Source organism: Apostichopus japonicus, chromosome 19 (genome assembly GCF_037975245.1).
Source record: "Apostichopus japonicus isolate 1M-3 chromosome 19, ASM3797524v1, whole genome shotgun sequence".
NCBI classification, from domain to species: Eukaryota; Metazoa; Echinodermata; class Holothuroidea; order Aspidochirotida; family Stichopodidae; genus Apostichopus; species Apostichopus japonicus.
In genome coordinates this window covers 6,309,567-6,329,198 of record NC_092579.1, presented here as the reverse complement: position 1 = coordinate 6,329,198, position 19,632 = coordinate 6,309,567, and the positions used below count along the sequence as shown (strand labels likewise).

The following is a 19,632-nucleotide window of genomic DNA, read 5'->3' as shown; positions in this document are numbered from 1 at the left end:
ATTAATAACATAATTCTGGTTTTTGTCACCATGGCTAAACATTTATAAGACAAGTAATATTATTTAAGGCTACCCCAATCGGTCTACTTACTTTCTTTTAATTTCTTTTATCAATACTAATATTAATAATAATAATGATACATGATTTACATTCATTGCTTCCTTCTTCGCAGTCAACTTACAATTCATTTTACCTATCTTCTGAAACTATGATAATACTCCTTTAATCCAACTAACAAAGGCCTTGCTTTTCATCTCATTCACCCAGTTTCATCCTCCTTTCATGCTAACACTTCTTCCCATCCATTCTCTCCCATCTGTGTCTTCTCCACCTCTGACCGACCCCTCAACCACTGTAGGAGCCAGCCCGGCAAGAGTCTTAACCATCACGAAAGGGCCCTCTTTGAACGAGAAGCCGCTCGCCAGAGAAAGCAGGACATTGTCGCTTACCTTGTTCACTTTGAAAAAACTAAGAAAGATATGCCGATGGTTCGAAATTGTATGAGCATCGGCCTTCCATGTTTGCCTGCAAACCGAAATATCACGGTCAGGTTAGCTTCTAGATTCATATCACTTCCACTTCATTTATCGCAGTTTGTTGGTTTTGTCATATTTATTGGTTTGTTATCGCTTACGTCTGGTGATCAAGACGACCAACCAGCTCATCTCAGGGGCCCTCAATTAATTATCTAATAGGGCGAGAGAAAAACGGATTGGAGGAAAACAGTCAGACAGGATCAAAATCTCACAATACGCAGATTGCATCGGCTGGTAGGGTTGCCAAGATTAACACCATATGGTCCTAGTGCAGGAATGTAGGCCAACCTCTTGTGAAGCCCTACTCAACCAATTTGTATGATGTTACTGTCTCTATGAATGTTGTCTGGGTACTTAAGCACAGGAGAATTGCACCTCAACTGTATCAATGTTCCTGATATCACTGATTGTTATACTCTATTGATCGTTGTGGAATATACAATGACTTATAAGCCATCTATGATTTATTAGCTAAATGATAGCAAGGTGGATACAACTAAATTTGGTGATAAAGCCTCCTCCCCTCCCTCCTTTTTTTGCTGTTTACAAACCAACTTAGGTACAAACCACAGTTGCACTCCTTCCTCATGCACAACCATTTGCTTCAGATTCCCACAGGTTTTTACCGGTAAAACGTTATTTTTTTTTCCTTTTCTGCTTCTTCTTCTTCTTTCTGCTAACTTGAATTTCTACTAATGCTTTCTTATTTTCCTCAAAGTCATTACTGTCATGTTTATTTTGTGCTTGCTGCCCTCAATTGTTGACAATTTGATTAATTTTGCCTGTTCTTTGCAAGCCATCGTTGCACATGTATTGTTGTCACCATGCATGTATTTCTTCCATCCATTTTTTATTTTTAACTTGAAATTACTCTCATAACTTTTCAATTGAATTCTTTTCTTTCATATTTTTGCAAGTAATTTTTGACAGTTTTGATAATCATCAATGTTAACGATCCTTTGTCTCTTATGTATGTACATTTAGTCCAAGTTAGTTATCCTTTAATGCATATTCATTACCCTATCTAATTTGCATGCTGCCCTTACCTTACCGTTGGCCACAGGAGTCAATTAATGGAGCCAGTAGAGGCAGAATATCTTCAGATTGAGAGCCTGAGTAGCTCCTCCCTTCCTCGTATTCCGGGGGAGGTGATGAAGATGAAACATTCGCGCCAAATGACTGAATTCTTACAGTCCAAAGCGGAGAGGTAACATCCAAAGCTGCACCATGATTTATAGTGAATTGCTGTCTGACCACCCGAAACCTGTCACTTTATTCTTCTTAATTTCACCGTCAAATGTTTTGCAAATTGTTTTCAAAGTCTTTCTGAGTCAGTAGTTCAGTGGAAATCCTTCTTTTTCTTTTTTTATAGGTTAAGAAATGTCTCACGCAAGTTTCAAGAATTTGCAATAGGATTTTAGGTTTTGGGACATGTTACCCAAATTCTGTTTTCATAGGTTGCTTTATTCATTTATTTTTATTTCCAGTGAATAACAAAATTTGACAGATTTGTCATACATAAATTGTAGTGTGTAAATATATACTAATAATATTTACATGCTTAGATACTGTTTTCTTTAATACTTATTGTAGTTTTGTTGCACGGAAAAGGAGAAAACAGTAGCAGGCCTACAATTTGACAATTTTCACTAATTGTTAAAATTGTCAGTGCAAACACAGAACCAACTAAAAACAAATGACCACTCGTATTTTTCTTGAATTAAAACAACGGCAACATTAATTTGTCCTGGCAAAAAATCCAAAAGTCATTTCTGTTCTACTGGCAAATGGCAAAATGACATTAAGCCAGTAACTAGCCTGAATTTTGAAGCATGCAATAGTGCATTACCTATTAATCATTGACTGGGACTTTTTATCTCATTGTTGTGCATTTGGCTTACCATAGGCTGTTTTATGTTTAACTGCTGCCTACATTACACATAAGCCATTGAGTTAGTATTCATTTAAGGAAATCATTGACATTCAGCTGTCCTACAGTCTTGTAGGTTTAGTCATATTTTTTACAGATAACCAATCGCCTACAAATAATACCCTTTAAACCAAAATGTAAGTCCTGATTAACTAGCATGACATAAATTTCTTCCAGACGACATCAAGGTAGCTAATAATGTTACTTGTTACTTTTTGGATCAGGTTGTTTGCACATGCCCAGGTTCTGACACTTTAAATATAGTAACCTGTAATCTATTGATTTGACATTTCTTGAAATCACTGTTAGTCTTAGTAACTAGGAAGATTTAGTTCCTTGTATCTTATCACACAGTTGCTGTATTTTCACATGCAGTGATATTACACTGTTTTCTTTTTCTCTTTTTTTTTCTCTTTTTTTTTGGGTGAGGGGAGGGGGTAATTTTGTTGTCAGGAAGGAGAATGAGTTTTGTTTTAAATTTTGGCAGTTTTTAATACTAATTTCTCTGTTGCTGAAAGACAGAGATCTCATCAAATTTCACATGAAAATCCTTCATTTATTACAGGGAAAATCGTTTAATAATTGAACGATTTAGGTTGATTGGGGCGCATGATTGCTAACCTTCCTGGAAACGTGTTTGGAACAAATATTGCATAGATTTTATCACAAAAAATCACTTGTCTATATTAAAATACAGGTCAACCAATATTTTACACAAAGATTGTCAAAACAAAGTACAGTGAGATGATTAAATAATTTAGGTACTGGAATGTGTCAGTAATGATATTATAGAGAAATTTATTTTCACATCATTCCATGAACTTCCAAGGAGAACAGTAAAGGGTTTAAACACACAATGATTAAAACTTTGATGAAAATGTTTTAGTTCATTGTATCAATGGTAATGGTATACTATAGTATTTCAAGTCCAAAATGGAAGAAGGAAAAAAGCAAATTGCTGCCTCTGGGGTTTGTACCCTAAACAAGGAGTTTGTCTTATTCTTTTGGTTAGAGACCACTGTGCCACAGTAACTGTTGAGAAATATCGCTCGTTTCTAATATTTTCAAGTAAAAAATGCTTGCTCTTGGATGGGAGTTTTGTCTTATTCTTTTGCCTGGCTTTTGGTTTGAACTAACAACTTGCACTTAAAAGTTGCATAAATTTTGGTAGTGTTTGTTAGTTCATTATATATGTTATAGTAAAGTATGTCAACTAATAGCATAAAGTTTGGTAAAGTGTTTTGAGTTAATTACACTGACTGTATTAAAGTATTTGAGAAAGATACAACATATAATAATGTGTTTAGCATTGCATTAATATTTCATTTTTATGATGCATATATATTAATTGTAATTTCCATACATTTTCTCTCTTTTTCTGGCTTACTCATAGATGGAAGTAAGTATATATTTATTTAAGTGTCTCACTATCTCTCTCATCTCAACCATCTTTGTAGCTGGATAGTTTCTTTTTCATTTCTTTCCTTTATGTGTTCATTGGACAGAGTCTTCTCTCTTTTATTTCTCTGAGGGGGAGGATATGACGTCTACTTTCTGATTCCAAATGAATCTTTGCGATGGTGATGGCGTGTCTGTGATGCCTTGGCTTATATACTCTCTAACTCATGTGTAAAGCTTAGGTTTACTCATGGATTCACCTTATTCAGTACAAGAACCTATTGTTTTCTTTATTTTAGGTCAAACAGAGGTCAAAGTCTGAAAACCTTACAAACACTATAACTCGAAAAGTATAACTTGGATTTGCTGTACATGTGATATGTTGATCAAGGAATCACAAAGGCTCTTGGCTTTCTGGGTGTTTAACTTAAATGCATACACAAGTCTTTTCTTAGATTAGGCTCAATGTATCACAAGTTGTAGGTAATTTAAAAACTTCTAATTCTTCGTGAGAAATTTATGATTCTCTTTGATACATAGTAAAGTGAAAACACAAAACAGTTTTCAGTTCATTTGTTTCGAGGGTGTCATTCTTAATTGTTGCCAGATACATTCATCAAAATACAAAAATTTTAAAATCTTTACCTTTATTATGAAACTTGCTATGAAGTAGCAGGTTTTGATTGCTTTTTGACAAGAATCTTTGCAAGAATGCAATAAAGTTTTTCTTTTGAAATATTCCTAGTGAAATATTCCTGCATATAGTTCCTTTATTTATGGGTATCTTTGTGATGATGTTATGCCTCCTTTTCTTCCATAGCAACCATTTATAACTAATACCAGTTGCTCATTTCTTTCATTTTATCATTCTATCACTCTTTGTATCTAATACATTGTTAGGTATATATAGTTATCACATGCATTGCAAGTACTTTTATCAAAAGTACATAAACTTCAGTGCCCGAAACTTTTAAACCCTAAGATAAGTGTTCACCAAATTCACTGCCCAGATCTTAAACAGATCGCTTAAGTGGTGTCACGTTTGTTGGAATATTCAAACATTCACAAGATGGAGCAGTTGAATTAGTAACCGACCATTTTACAGTATCAAAGATTACTTATTGGAAATCATTGCAGACAAAAAAATTATCGTCGAAAGATTGATTGATCTGAAAACATTCTGTAACCCAGTTTGAGGAGTTTTAAATCTTTTTAATTAATTTTTCTCTACCATTTCTTCCTCATAAATCTAACTTTATATTGATTTTGTCTAGATCTTTCATTTAGCTTTCTTTCTGTAGTGTTTGTTATTTTCATTTGTGAATTCTCTCCATCCATCTTAACAATACAGTGTAAAGATATAATATTCATTGTCTGTAACAGTCTGTATTAGACTGTACATTACAATTGACTTTTTATTTACTTTGAGAAAATGATATTTCAAAAAAATAAATGTACTAAAAGTGGATATTTTCATGCAGCTACTATATATATATATAAGCATAAGTGTTACATAACTATTGCAAGAAAACAGATGAAGTACAACATATGGGATTCTTTATCATTTTCTAACAACAACTTACATTGTTCTTAATACAGCTGGTGTCTACACTGTCAAAGTACATTTTGCTGTTTGTTTGTTAACCAAATAATTGCTTCATTCTCAATGGAATAGCAAGAATGAATTAATCTGTCAAAAACTCAGGTTTTGTTAAAATACATCTATGTTATCATTTAAGGCTTTTTAAATGAAAATCAGCAACGACGATATTTCATAATTTATTCAAGCATTTGCCATGGTAACAGCTACTTTTGATCTAATCAACACAATCCAGCTGTTATCGCATACTTTAATCAGATCATGTCTCTTTTCCCTTCAATGACTTCAATGAATTGAATTTCCCTTGACTTTTCTTGTAAATTGGAACAAGTATAAAAAATTTGATTTGATTTTCCAGGCACTATAAGTGAACAATTATTCTGTGAACAATCTTCTCAATATAATCCATCATTGTTTGTTTCCATAGCAACCAATACCAGGATGTTCCAGAATATTTTGTGACCAATCGTAGCTGCGGCGGGAGCCATACTCTGACCTACCCTCATCGAAGAGTCACTCGGATAACTCATCTCTCGTAAGTTCAGAGACGAATAATCTCACTAGAAGAGAAATACCACAAAAGGCAGAATGTTAGGTTGACTAGTTGCACTATTTTCTGATGTTTACATTCACACTTGTAAAGTGTAAATTGTTGAGTGTTTTTACTGTTCAAAAAGTGTACACTGCTAATGACTTTTACTTTAAGTATATCCTTTCTTGCTATATTTTTATGTTCACTTGAACATGTTCTTGTGCTCTTGCTTCATGCTCCTGAACATGTTCACTTGAACAAGTTTGCTCAACATATAAAGCTTAAAGGCATTGAAGAATCGCCCCAAACCGTGTGCGGCCATCTGAAAAGTTAACTTTCTGTTGCTTGCAAGTGACGTTTTGTTTGTGTCGCTACAAAATGCAGACAGTAATGAAACGTGATACCTTAACTGTTATCTTTAGCTGGACCTGAGATGTCCATCGCTGTATCGTTTGTATACAGTGCTGTGGGTATTGACCGCAGCTGTATGTACTGACTGTACACTAGTGTCTAATTACAGACGGTAGCAAGCTGTGTGTGTATTTTCTGGGATCGATGGTGGTGTCTAACACTTCTGTTACACCTCATTCGAAACTAGGTCAAATTACCGGCATTAGTCGTTTTTTTTGCGCGAGTCTTCACACCCTTTAATTCAGACCTCAGTAGCTGAAATTTTGCAGAGGCTATGAACACCCAAATAAAGATTCATTTATGAACACTTTTTGGGGTGAAATATTAAACCACAATTGGTCTAATTTTGCTCAGATCTAAAAATAATATTCATAATACAATTTTGTATTTATTGAACCAATTGATTCAACAATTTTAAGATACGTTCTTGGTCTCCAGAACTGTCTAGTGTGTTGAAATATGTGATCCTAAGTTGCACAACAGTATGAAAGATGTGAATCAGACAGATGTGATCTTCATCCTCAGTTATTCATGAAAATTGTCACATTGTGCTGAGAACTGTTGTCCATATATCTAATTGTTCAAGTTATTAAACACCCATCACTTAGATTTCAAATGGTCACCTTCAATTCTGCCAAGTTTCACTTTGTCAAACACACAACCAAAGCTCTCGGATCATAGCCTCAATTTCACATTTATTGTTCCATATCTATTGTTCTGTGTCAACTTTTTGTTTCTGATTTGGCTAGTTTTGTTTGGTTCTAAAGTCAGACAAATATATATATATTCATTTTTAAATATGTATCTTGTCTGTTAATATTAAGCTAAGCATACTTGTGTATCTTATATCTATATTATTTTTGTTTTTATCTTTACAGTAACATCGTGCAGACTGAAGATGTCGCAACAGCCATCGTCAATGGAAAGTAAGTTGTCATTTTCTGTTGATTTTCCTGGGTAATTAACAGTGATCTTTAAATTCTTGACCATCAGTTCTTGTGGAGGATGTCGTTCACTTAGATAATGAACTTTAAAGCAGCTCCTTGTGTGTTTGGATGTCAATTTTACCAAACCTACATAGCGTTGTAATATTATCACAAGTGTACTAGTACTAGTTTCTAATAGTCCAAAATAATACCAACAATAATATATCAAGATGTCCACATAGGTGGGTTTTCGGAAAGTTTATTTACCTTCTCCAAAGTCCAGGCGAAAAAGTAGCATTAATATAAACTAGAATATAAAGGTTGGGGTGTGACAATTGCTGGCAACAGAACTTAAAAAGAATCAACTTGTTTGGACAAAAGGTGAATTCTGAAGTGTCCAAAACAATAGGTCTTGGGGCAGTTTTTCACTTAATTATTATTGTAAGGAGCATTTGTCTGGGCATGCAAAGAAATGGTTGACAGTTTGGTCAAAAAAATAGACCAATGAGTTGTTACCAAAGTATTTTGCCAGAAATGTTAAGACTAAAGTCTGATTTTGTACATGCCTGACAGAGTGGAGACAGACGTTGTTGGACAGGATGGGCACATCTACAAAGCTCGTATTTCACCTACGCAAATGGACCACTTACCAACTCTAGCACAGCCTAAGGTAAGTAGCAAGACAGCTGTACTGACAAGGAACATTGGTAGAGATAGTCTTGTTAATTAAAAGTGACTAGTAAAGACAGCATGATGCCCTTGGGAATGTGAGAACATCTTGTAAGTGCATTTGGATATTTCCAAGAAGTACATTCGATACACTGCAAATTTCATTGTCTCAGGTCTGTACATGCCTACATTCTTTTTAAGTTTGCTTAGAAAGTTAACCACACAAATTAATGTGGTTAAAGGAGGCAATTCATGTAGCTAATAGAGGCTGAATATCTTCAGATTGCCTATTATGCAATGAACCAATTTTTAATCATTGGTCTCATGAGATTGCATCCAGTTTTGATAATTTTTAACTCAATGAAAGTTCTGTTGATATCCCTGTTTAACTCAGTTTTGAAACAGCGCCACCAATTTTGATAATGCCATTTGTGTTGCTAGGTAGGGTAGCTGGTTGAGTATCATATTTAGGATTACAGATGAATTTGCAAGTGTTTTAAATATAAAACCAGTCCAAGAAATAACTTTAGGTTCATGGTGTGAACCTAAAGTTATTTCTTGGACTGGTTTAGTTCTTGGAATGTAAAGCCAGCCTGTATAATCTTATTATAGTGTGATATTTCCAATCCCTTACAATGTTTTTCATAGATAAATGACTTTAGGGATAGAGAGAAAATGTTGCTCATTTACCTTGTCAATTGTTTACCAAGCTTTCCAGTCATTCGCAAATTCCCCAAATATTGCCGACATGAAAGACCAAATTCTTAAGCCTCTTTAGCTATCTATTCCTAAAGTCATTTGTACTCTCCAGTTAATTGTCTATTTGACCACACTTAATCACACAGAGTAAATTTGAGTGTAAGAACTTCTAGTAAAGAAGTTTCAGAAACTGTTTAAAACTTTAGAATACTAAAACCTTTGTAATATTAAAAATTATATTTTGCCATCTACCTCTTTTTAAAATAGTCCTGAGTTTAGAATGAATGATGCAGTCTTGTTTGTGTAAGAACCTGCTTTGACAGATTTTACAGTTTAAGTTTGATATTTCTGTCAATCTAATTCACGCTCTATTCTTTCGCAGATCCAGTCAGCCAGAAGTAGATCTCGGTTAGGAAGTGCTCACATGCGGTCCCAGACCGCTCCCTCAGCCATGCTAGACGACCCCCATGCAAACCTTACGCCTCGCCCTTCATCCTCCAGGCACCCATCAAGACCTCAGTCTGGTCGACCAACCAGTGCACGGCCCCAGAGCGGGCGCCACTCTCGATCGCCTCCCAATGACGCAACTCGGGCCGCAGGAGACGGTCATCCATTGACACCGAATACATCGCAAGAAGGTGGTCAAAGGTCAATCACGGTGATAACCCCACCCCCATCAGCAATAGAAGAAATTGCAGTGGAGTTACCCAGCAGCAGCGGCCCACAAGATACCACACAGAACACCACATGAAGCATTTTACCATACCCAGTGAAACCACATTTAAAAGTCCAAGAGTGCAAATTAATATAAATTGATATATCGTGATATTCTACTAGCACAGAGAAAGAGAGAACTATTTATGAAAACTATCGTGATTTTCAGATAATGTTGAGCAAAATTTCAAACTGGATAGATGTCTTTCAATTACAGAAAAAATATTAACTATTGCAAAACGTATCCTCCTTTCGTTAATCCAGGTTTTTAAGTTGTAGTGTCTTTCATAATTCTTCTTTGTTTTATGCTCTGCTTAATAAGGTGTAATGGTAGAGATTGCTATAAAGGAGACTCATAGGTATTTGACTCAAAGAAATGACTATAAAACAGTTCAGCATGTTTCGTTGCTATAGGAGCAAGCTCAATACCATAGCAACGTGATCACCCACAAAAATGGTGACTTGAAAGGACGTGTAAGACATGTTAGGACATGTGATGACATATATGTAAGAATATTCAATTAATGCAAACAGTCTGACAAATGTCTGTTAGTTTTGCATCGTCTAGTTTCCCTTTTACTCCGAGAAATGATAAAAATTAACCGTGATCAAGCCAACAGGAGTTAAATTGAAAACCCCCTAGCTGTGCTGTGCTGCCTTTGTGTAATGGAATGTTAGCTACAAAATATAAAGTGGTTTTGAAGTGAACATTCCATTGCCAGTCAATGTGATAATTGTGTGAGAGATAACAATATCTCACATACAGCTACGTGATATCCAAACCTTCAATATCCTGTTGCTGATTCTAGGTATGGTTGTTGAAGGTACCTTACTGTTACACCCACAGATATTAATTTTACATTAAACAAAGGTACCACAGCTCTTGGTCTGAGATGTTGTCATGGCATGTCACCATGGCAGATCTTCAAGCTCTTTCCCTCTTTTATATAATACTTTGTTGTTAAATGCTTCTTGAAAATGGATGCCTTGATACTTAGCTGTCGATGAATTATAAATCCAAGGCTTCAACAATATGAAACATTTTTGGAAAGACTATAATGGTCCCAATTTTGTATATTATGAACAAAGGCTGTTTTGTTTTAGTTGCATTGGTGTCAAAATTTTAACAGCAGTTTGTTGTGAAACAAGCAATATTTGCCACAATAAATCATTTTTATAGACATGAGTTAGTAATAGTTGCAAGTTAAAGACTAAGAATAACTCGATATATGATATTATTAGGTTGTAACAAGAAATTTGACATCTTCAAACCAATGATCTTTGATTTAGTAGAGGTATGTAGTATTCCATCTAAGTAGGCATTATGGCAGCCATACCTGTTACCATATTGGTGTTACAGCTAGCTAGGTATCAAGTTATAAAACTACAAATTAATACAAATATGATTTAGCTTGTGCTAACATTTGAGGTTGTTTAGACTAAGTGTGTGATTTGATGAAGGCCAGTATTATCTTGTAAATTCTAACTACAAATCATGTGATCAAAAGAATTAAAAATAGTTGTCACTTTTAGAACAAAATGATGTTTTTGTATGCTATATAACTGTTAAAGGTGGGTCTAGCGTTTTATTGTAACTTTGTCTTATTCCAGCCAAACCAAGATATATTTCACATGAGTTAGTTAGATTTAGGTTCCAAACATTACCATTAGACTTATGATTAATATTAATTAAAGTTTGTGTCCCACAGATTACATGTAATTTTTTCGTTGTCGCATTTAGAAGACTTTTTTTGATATGATCTTTTCATCCACCTCATTATCACAGTCAGACAGAAAGTTTAAGATTATGAACAATGGAACACATTTCCTTCACAAAATATCCTGTGGATATTTGCAAGCAAAGATGTCGAGAACTGGAGTTTTTTTCCAGGTTCTTATAATATTGTGTTTATTAGTAGATGCTTCCAACTGATTGCATAATATTAAATGCAGACTACAGATGTCAAGGGATTCCCTTCACATTTCGATCACATCAGATTCATGTGAGACCCTCAAGGCCTGACCCCAGGATCATGACTACAGTGTGAACGCACTTCATATTTATGTAAAGACAAGTAGATAAGGAACATTTAAATGTTATGGCGATATTTCACTGCTTTACAAAAATCACCTTGAAATTCAAAATATATTCCATAAATAAAAGATCACATGAATAACATTATTTATTAACAACAGGCTTTAGTTTTTTTGTTTTGATGCATAGCTTTATACTTATACGATTTATCAAATACAAATATATAAAATTGAACATTTTGTTTGTTTGTTTGTTTGTATTTAGGTTTGGTTTAGTTTTCATCAATTTCCTTCAGTTCTCCCCGTTTTTTTTTGTAACCAATGTGGTGAAATGTGTCAAATTCTGGTGGCCGTCAAGCCTCATCATGAATTCAAGCTCTATAGTCCAGAGAAGTCCATTTTGGTACTATTTTGTAACAATAATCACACAATCACATCGATGTACTTTTTTGCCTAAAGTTTGACCCACTCTTCAAATTTTGACCCACTCTTAAGAGATGGAGCAATAGAAAAGTAAATGACATCCTGTGAGGTTTGTTTGTTTTACAAAATCATCAAAGACATTATTGTGACCAGATCTACCATTGGTCCTTTCTGTTAGGACACTGGGGTCTGGGGTCTATGCTGGGGTAAGTGGTTTGTGCTATGTGGTTGTGCAATGTGTTGTGTGTGTGTGCTATGCTATGTGTGTGTGTGTTATGTGGTTTATGCTATGTCTAACATACATTCCAAGTTGCAGACATAAGTTATGACATTCCATGTTGCAGACATCTCAGATAATATTTCCTTAGCAGAGTGAGTCGTTTCAAAGTATACCTTGAGTCGTGTTATTAGCATGAATCATATCCAAAAAGGATATTACATTATTTTTTTTAAATTTAGCCTTTGACAATATTTGAAATAAAACCCTTTTAGGCTTGACTAAGTCAAGGTGTAAATGGTAGACACTATTTTTGTTTATATCAAAATGTTGTTTCAGATATTACAATGAGAAGAAAACCGCGAAACACCTGTCATTTAATTTTGTGCTTCAAAATCGATTCCCTACACACACACACATGTGCAAATTCTAGGCAAAAGTGCAAGCAACAAAAATTTTCTAAAAAGAAAACAAAACAGTGAAAATGTGTTTGGTACTACTTTATACATCATCATCATCAAAACTATTTGACAAATGGAGTACTGTAGAAGAACAGGAAGAGTAGACACTTAAACAGGACTTCAAGACATGGCATAATTTTATACTCCTGTGGTATATTGAAACCAAAAAATTGTACAAGTTGATATGAAGAAACTGTGCGAAACTGCCTGCGTAAGGTAAATAAGACTTGCGATAACTGCCATTACAGCATTCTCGCTGAACGACTTTAATTAACAACAACAATTTTGGTTTGTTTTTTATAAATAATTGAAAATAATTTATATGATCATATCATATGTTTGAGAAATACCTGGTCAGATTCATAACCTGACAGAACAGCACCATAATAACCATCCTCTGTTAATATATTTGTAGAAATTTTTGAGAATTGAAAGAAACAGTAATATAATACAAAAGTGGAATAATAAACCGAATGCCAACTGACCTCAATAAAACTGATGACACCATTTGCAACCGATGATGCAAGTCACAATTACTGATGGTATCAGTCACAATTACTGATGGTATCAGTCAAAAATACTGATGATAACAGTTATAAATACTGGTGATGCCAACCACAATTGTCACCAGTTACAACAAAATGATATCTCTCACAACAACTGATGTTACCAGTTACAAAATACTAGTTATACCAGTCACAACTGATGACCAGTCAACTACTGATGACACCAGTTACATGTGCTAGTGATACCAGTCACAACTATTGATGAAAGTCACAAGAACTGACTTCAGTCAAAAATAATGGTACTGCCAGTCACAACTACTGATTTCACCAGTCACAGGTGCTAGTGATACCATTCACAACTATTGATCAAAGTCACAAAAACTGATTCCAGACACAATTACTGGAACTGCCAGTCACAACTACTGATGTTACCAGTTACAGGTGCTAATGATACCAGTCACAACTATTGATGGAAAGTCATAAAAACTGATTCCAGTCACAATTACTGGAACTGCCAGTCACAACTGATGACACCAGTCACAACTACTGATGACACCAGTCACAGGTGCTAGTAATACCATTCACAACTATTGATGAAAGTCACAAAAACTGACTCTAGTCACAAATACTGGTACTGCCAGTCACAACTGATGACACCAGTCACAACAACTGATGTTACCAGTTATAGGTGCTAGTGATACCAGTCACAACTATTGATGAAAGTCACAAAAGCTGACACCAGTCACAAATACTGGTACTGCCATTCACAACTGATGACCAGTCACAACTACTGGTGTTACCAGTTACAAATATCAGTGATACGGGTCACATTTATTGATGGCACCAGCTACAACTTAGCGATTATAACAGCCTCATTATTAGTTATACCAGTCAAAGGTCAAACACTTTGAGGAGTCTTTGCAACACATGCAAGATCCACAGAACCAGCATGGGGTATTATCTACATTAAAATGAGTTCTGTCCAGTTAGTTCACACAAATTAGCAAGATAACACTATAGCATAAATTACGTAAATACTTTGAGCGATGTGGGTTTAGCTTTGAAGAAAGAAAAAAAGAGACAAAACTAAGCAAAATATCCCTGTTACCATTAAAACTAACATGATGTGTTATGTACACTGATGCGACTAAAGAATGCCCGCTTTAAGTTATTCCTCCACATGAATACGAACAATTTACCCACAACTAAGAACAATGTTTAATATGTTTTAAGGACAGACAGATTGATCAAAATTCACAGACTTGCGTCCAGCGGCGGTACTTCCCTTTCTTTCATCTACAAAGCAAAGCGTTCGGGCTAAAACAAACCGCCATCAAATGAATAAATATCTCATGTTACTCCAAATTCCAAACTCAGTGAGGTGCCAATCTACTGCATGAATAATTAAATTACCCCCTCACTGTGAATAAATTCAAATGATCCTTAGATGAATACACAGAGACGTTAACAATGGATGACGATTAATCTAGGACTGTTCCTTCTAAACAATTTTCTTCTCAAATTTCTCTCTGTTTCAAGACAAATAGGCAATTTACCATATTATAGAATTAGCATCGTACAGTATATCTAAAAAAATTGTCAATTCTGATTCAATTAACCCCTGAATATACAGGAATTAGCTTTCTCAGAAGTTTAAACTTTGATTTACTCATCAACCCATGAGCTGCCATGTACAACAGCCAATCAGAGCTGACCTTTTGGAAATATTTCTAAAGTTACATATTTGTGTGAGTCCTTTTCTGAAAAGTTGACCATTTAAGTAGTCTTTTCTTTTGGCCTCTGCTTTTACTTTTATTTCATTCCCTCTAACTCCCACATAGGCATATTCTAAGTAAACACCTAATGGAATTTCACTGCTGGTGTGGTCTTAAGGTAAACATCAACACTACTTGGTCAACGACAATTCCAGACAAAAAGTTCATGAAAAGGTGGGGAAGTAAAAATTATTCCCCAAAATGTCTTCATTTTAAAATATCTCTGATAATCCTCAAGATTTATTGAACAAAATGCAATCTTTACTTATACTTGTCTACCAGCTATTCCCTCAAATGTATCAAAACTTTTAAGTTAAAAATATATCAAAAGGGACTTTCTTAGATGAGCTAGTATGAATAACATCTCTGAGCTGTACCTCAAAACACATACAGACCTTCAACCACAAGTGATATATAAACAACAATTAAGCATCAAATCTCTTCCATTTACCAAATCCATTCTTCTTCCAGTGACTTTGAGCCCCCCTCCCCTCCCCCTCCCCCTCCCCACCCCCTTCTTTATAAACTTTGCATTTGCAAAGTATTACATGAGAATAAGATTTGCATTGAGTGAATCAAATGAAAAGAATACACTAGAATACCTGCAGTATAATCTATAAAAACTAAAAGTTAAATACAGGGTCTTGAAAATAATGGTGAATACTTTTAAGGAGATCTCTATACTGTAATAAATAAGGGATAACCAACAGCTAAAATAAAATTAAACGCTAATATTTTCTAAAGGAATAATTACACTGATAAATCAGGAGTTAGGGTACGATACTATATCCCCATCATCAAGTGTATACATGAGCCCCCACCACTCTTCTCACCAACCTGCCCCACCCCCACCCACAAACTCCCTACTGTCGTCTGTCCCCCAAAAAGGGCTTTAATTAACGTGAATACGAACTTGATTAGATTTTAATGTTTTCAGAACTGTTAGACAGTTGGGTTATCCACATGAACCAGTTGGGTTACAAAATTTGGCTCTTTTCCTTAAATTTTTCATAATTTATATAAATGAAGCACATTACCCATCTATATAACATGAATGGTGAACAAACATATACAAATACACTCCCCTATATTCTTCCTTTCAGAGGCCTTCAAACATCACCTTAAGGCAACTGAAAGACATTTTTTTTTTTAGAATTTCAAAGATTGACTGGAAAGTATATTCCTTTTCTTTTGTCGAACCTCACAATAAATTCAGTTTTCAAGTGCATTTAGGCAAAAACACTACGAGGGGCCAATTTTGATGCAAATTTTCAAGAGTTAAATATCTTTTAACCGTGGGAGCTCAGCATCGACAGCTCTCTTGCTGAAGTTGACAAAGCCAACCCTGTAAACTGAAAATTGTGAATAACTGAATCAGAAATGAAAACATGGTAACATGAGGAAGCGACAGAAATACCATTACAAGATCCAAAGACCTTTACAAGGTCGGGAAACTCTAAAAACTGCAGAAAGATTTGTCCCTATAAGTCTTTTAAAGTTCATTTCAGTGCATTTGATAGTACTGATGAAAAATAATGTACATAGATAGTTGTACAACGATGAAGACTTTTCACAATTCTTGAAAGTCACTTGATTTGAGTTGATTTTTTTTTTTTTTTTTTTTAAATGTCAAATACTGACTTCCCAAGGTGTATGAAAGTTGAAAAAGGAATATACCACAAATATGGATTATAAATATTAATTGAGTTTTTTTAAGTTGTGAAATGTGAAACACTTCATCATACATGTATCAGTATGTATTTAATTATTTGTGTTCTTGCTTTAAACTTTCAAAACAAAGAAACATGTAATGAGCAGTGAGTGGACTCTTCTCTGTTGATGTTAAGATACAGATGACTTGATCTTTACGAGAGGTTTAAATACCATTCCAACAAAAATGTACATATATGTTACAGGCTTTAGTAACACACGTAGAGGAAGGTTATCATCAATAGGATATTTCTTCCAGATACCTCACAATTCACGCTGTACCACTCAGGTCAAACCTGGGAAAAGGGTCTATAGGCAAATATATTATAGCTTTAACCAAAAAATTAAAATGTATCAGATATTAGTTGAATTCAACTATAAAACCACCTACAGGTCAATGAGATGTGGGATTTAGGGGGAGGGGGCACTAATGAGCAGGTCAATGAATTGTGGGATTTGGAGAGGGGGCACTAATGAGCAGGTCAATGAGATTTGGGATTTGGAGAGGGGGAGGGTCACTAATGAGACCAATGTCCAGTGGTGGTGAAATTTGCCTCATATGACGGAACCACGCCACTGCGAAAAAATGACTGGGAACATGATTCCGCCCACTTCTGAAACACCCCCCCCTGGCCCCCCAATCCTAGGTGTTGGAGGCCCTGTGATGAGGAGATATATATCGACCAAACCAGTTTTTCAGTTTTGTATGGGCTTTCTTCAAACCTGCAGTATAACTCAGAGTAAAATTGCACTAAGACATTCTTCTTGACTTTTTCATCAAAAAAGATAAATCCGAGAAATTTACCTGTTTTGGATTGTAGCCTGTCTTTTACATATTTATATTTTTAATTTTTTTAATCCTCAATTTTTTTTACTCTGTACATGCACAGACCTTTTATTTATTTTATTTTTTTATCACACCATGTTGGTGTTAACCTCAGTGATGGGATTTACTAAAAATACCACCATGGCCCAAAAATATCCCTTCACCACCTTCTAGCTACCAGCTTACACATTGTACCTGTGGCTTCACCTCTTAACTGTGCCACTGAGATGTTTAAATACTATCAAACTCAAAACCTTGTCGAAACTTGTATTTTAAATTTCCTTCAAACTGATTAAGGATTGCCCCCCACCCATCTAAGTTGAAACAATACCAAAATATCTCAATAATGTCTCATTATGACAACAATTGATAAAAAGGATTTTATTGCAATTGTATATATATGTTACTGGAATCAAATTTTTACTTCTCTAATATCACCTCCAATGGAAATTGACATTTACTAATTTATAAAACTGTTCGTTGTACGGCTTATAAAATCTCCTCAACTTCTCTAAAATTTCAGGATTCACGTCTGGGTGGTGGCGCCCTTTCGACCCATCCAGACACTTGGGCACCGCCTCGTGAGGGTCTCTCTTTAAGCAAGGAAATCCTTTGGTTTCGTTAAAAAAGAAATAGTCCTCGTTTACAATTTTCTCCAGGTTCAAAAATTCTTGCACGTCCGCCATGACGTCGGCCGGCTTCGTCACCAGGTCTTCTCCACTCACGACCAAGATCTGAGACCTGGGGAAGGAGTCCAACCAGCGCCGGAAGTGTTTTGCGTATAACCCTATCTTGACGATGTAACTTTCAGGGTCGACGGCCCCCGGGTCCGTCTCCTTCATTATACGCTGCTCCAGCGTTCTCGTCTTGCCTTTGCTGAGAGATTGCGTGTGGTCTGATATCGCCCGCTGGACGGGGTCCCTGACGACCAACAGCAGCTTCACGGTCGAGGACATGTCGTGGATCCTCTGTGGAACCTCCTCTGTTATGAAGTAACTCGGCGACTTTTCCACTGTGACTTGTTCGGGAGTCGATCGAGGCATCTGCTTCCTGTGGAGAAGAAGACGTGAAAAAAAATATGTTTACATTGTCGTTAAAGTTTGGTAAACTCTTGAAACGGCCACTAAGTGAACCCCCAGCCACACTTGGTAAATGTGTAGTTGTTGCACAAGATCCTAACGGTGAGCTTCTTAGCACATTACCACCAGAAGAATCTGTATATGAACAATCTACAGTAAATACTATATATAGCAGCCCCTTTTTCATACTTGCTTTAATTTATGCCCAAATCTAGCTTTGCATCACAACTAGCAGCAGTGGGTGCTTTTCCAAACTGATCTGAAAGCTGTCCTCCCACCCCCTTCCCCCACCCCTTTATTATAAACAAATGTATTTGGGGGTTAATTGGGGTTGATTAATCTCTAACTATGTGATTTCTCTATGTACAGTGACAGTGTATTCTTTGGTACATTTCAATTTATATCATATCTGGGTTTTTTCCCAGTTAGTCATGAGCTTGAAACAGTGAAAAAATGAAACTTAGGAGAGAATGTGTAGCAAACCAACTGTTGTCTCCAACTTGTGTGTAGACCTACAACCTTTGCCTCTCATTAAAAAAATATAAAAAATAAAAAAATATATATATAAATCTACTATATTAATTTCCTGTACCATCTGCCTGGACCCAGTAAGAAAACAAACTCATCACAAAACTGACCAAAAAAATCTGAAATGTCTTTGTAAACTAAATTGTAAACCATTTAGCCATAAACTAATGACAGACCATGGAGGGGGGTATACATCTAGTTTTTCTTTCCCAGAGTTCCTTGAGGCAAAATTTTCACCTGAATGCATACAAAGAGCAATTTGATTTTTTTTGTTTTTTCTTGTTTCACTGCTATAAATTCTTTCTCATACACATGCACCCATCTGCACAAGATCAAGGTCACACGACCCGCAAAATCATAAAAATGACTGTTGGGTGCACTTGCTAGGTTAATGAAGGTTAAATGGCTATTTGATTTTAATCTTTAGGATTATTTAATATTATCTTCACAATCTGAAGTGCTCTACTGAGTGGTGGTGTTTGACCACCAGACCCATACATCCAGATCTAGCTTAATACACTGTAGGGAACCAAGCACAGAGTTTGTATACATCTTTATTACTGTACTTATAACTGTACTTTATCAATGACAAGAGGTTGTAAACATGTTCTTTTATTGTTTGGATACATATTTATTGTCAGTTTATGATGGGTTCTT

The 19,632-nt window shown here is 35.4% G+C and overlaps 2 protein-coding genes across 4 annotated transcripts in view; one reads left to right on the top strand and one right to left on the bottom strand.

The window, feature by feature from the left end:
• LOC139960192 (uncharacterized) overlaps window positions 1–11,685 on the top strand; it is a 37,410-nt gene extending 25,725 nt beyond the window's left edge. For 2 of the 3 annotated variants that reach the window (XM_071958371.1, XM_071958373.1), the window contains 5 exons: window positions 360–551; window positions 5,893–6,000; window positions 7,287–7,334; window positions 7,908–8,004; window positions 9,085–11,685. In XM_071958371.1, the coding sequence (XP_071814472.1) occupies window positions 360–551; window positions 5,893–6,000; window positions 7,287–7,334; window positions 7,908–8,004; window positions 9,085–9,453 (814 nt within the window). In that variant the 3' untranslated portion in view covers window positions 9,454–11,685. The remainder of the gene's footprint in view (window positions 1–359; window positions 552–5,892; window positions 6,001–7,286; window positions 7,335–7,907; window positions 8,005–9,084) is intronic. The other variant, XM_071958372.1, reaches the window with a different exon arrangement.
• Window positions 11,686–12,862: 1,177 nt separating this feature from the next.
• The window catches only part of LOC139960196 (heparan sulfate glucosamine 3-O-sulfotransferase 6-like), a 51,323-nt gene continuing 44,553 nt past the window's right edge, over window positions 12,863–19,632 (bottom strand). The window contains exon 3 of the mRNA XM_071958382.1: window positions 12,863–18,418. Within this exon, the coding sequence (XP_071814483.1) occupies window positions 17,803–18,418 (616 nt within the window). The 3' untranslated portion in view covers window positions 12,863–17,802. The remainder of the gene's footprint in view (window positions 18,419–19,632) is intronic.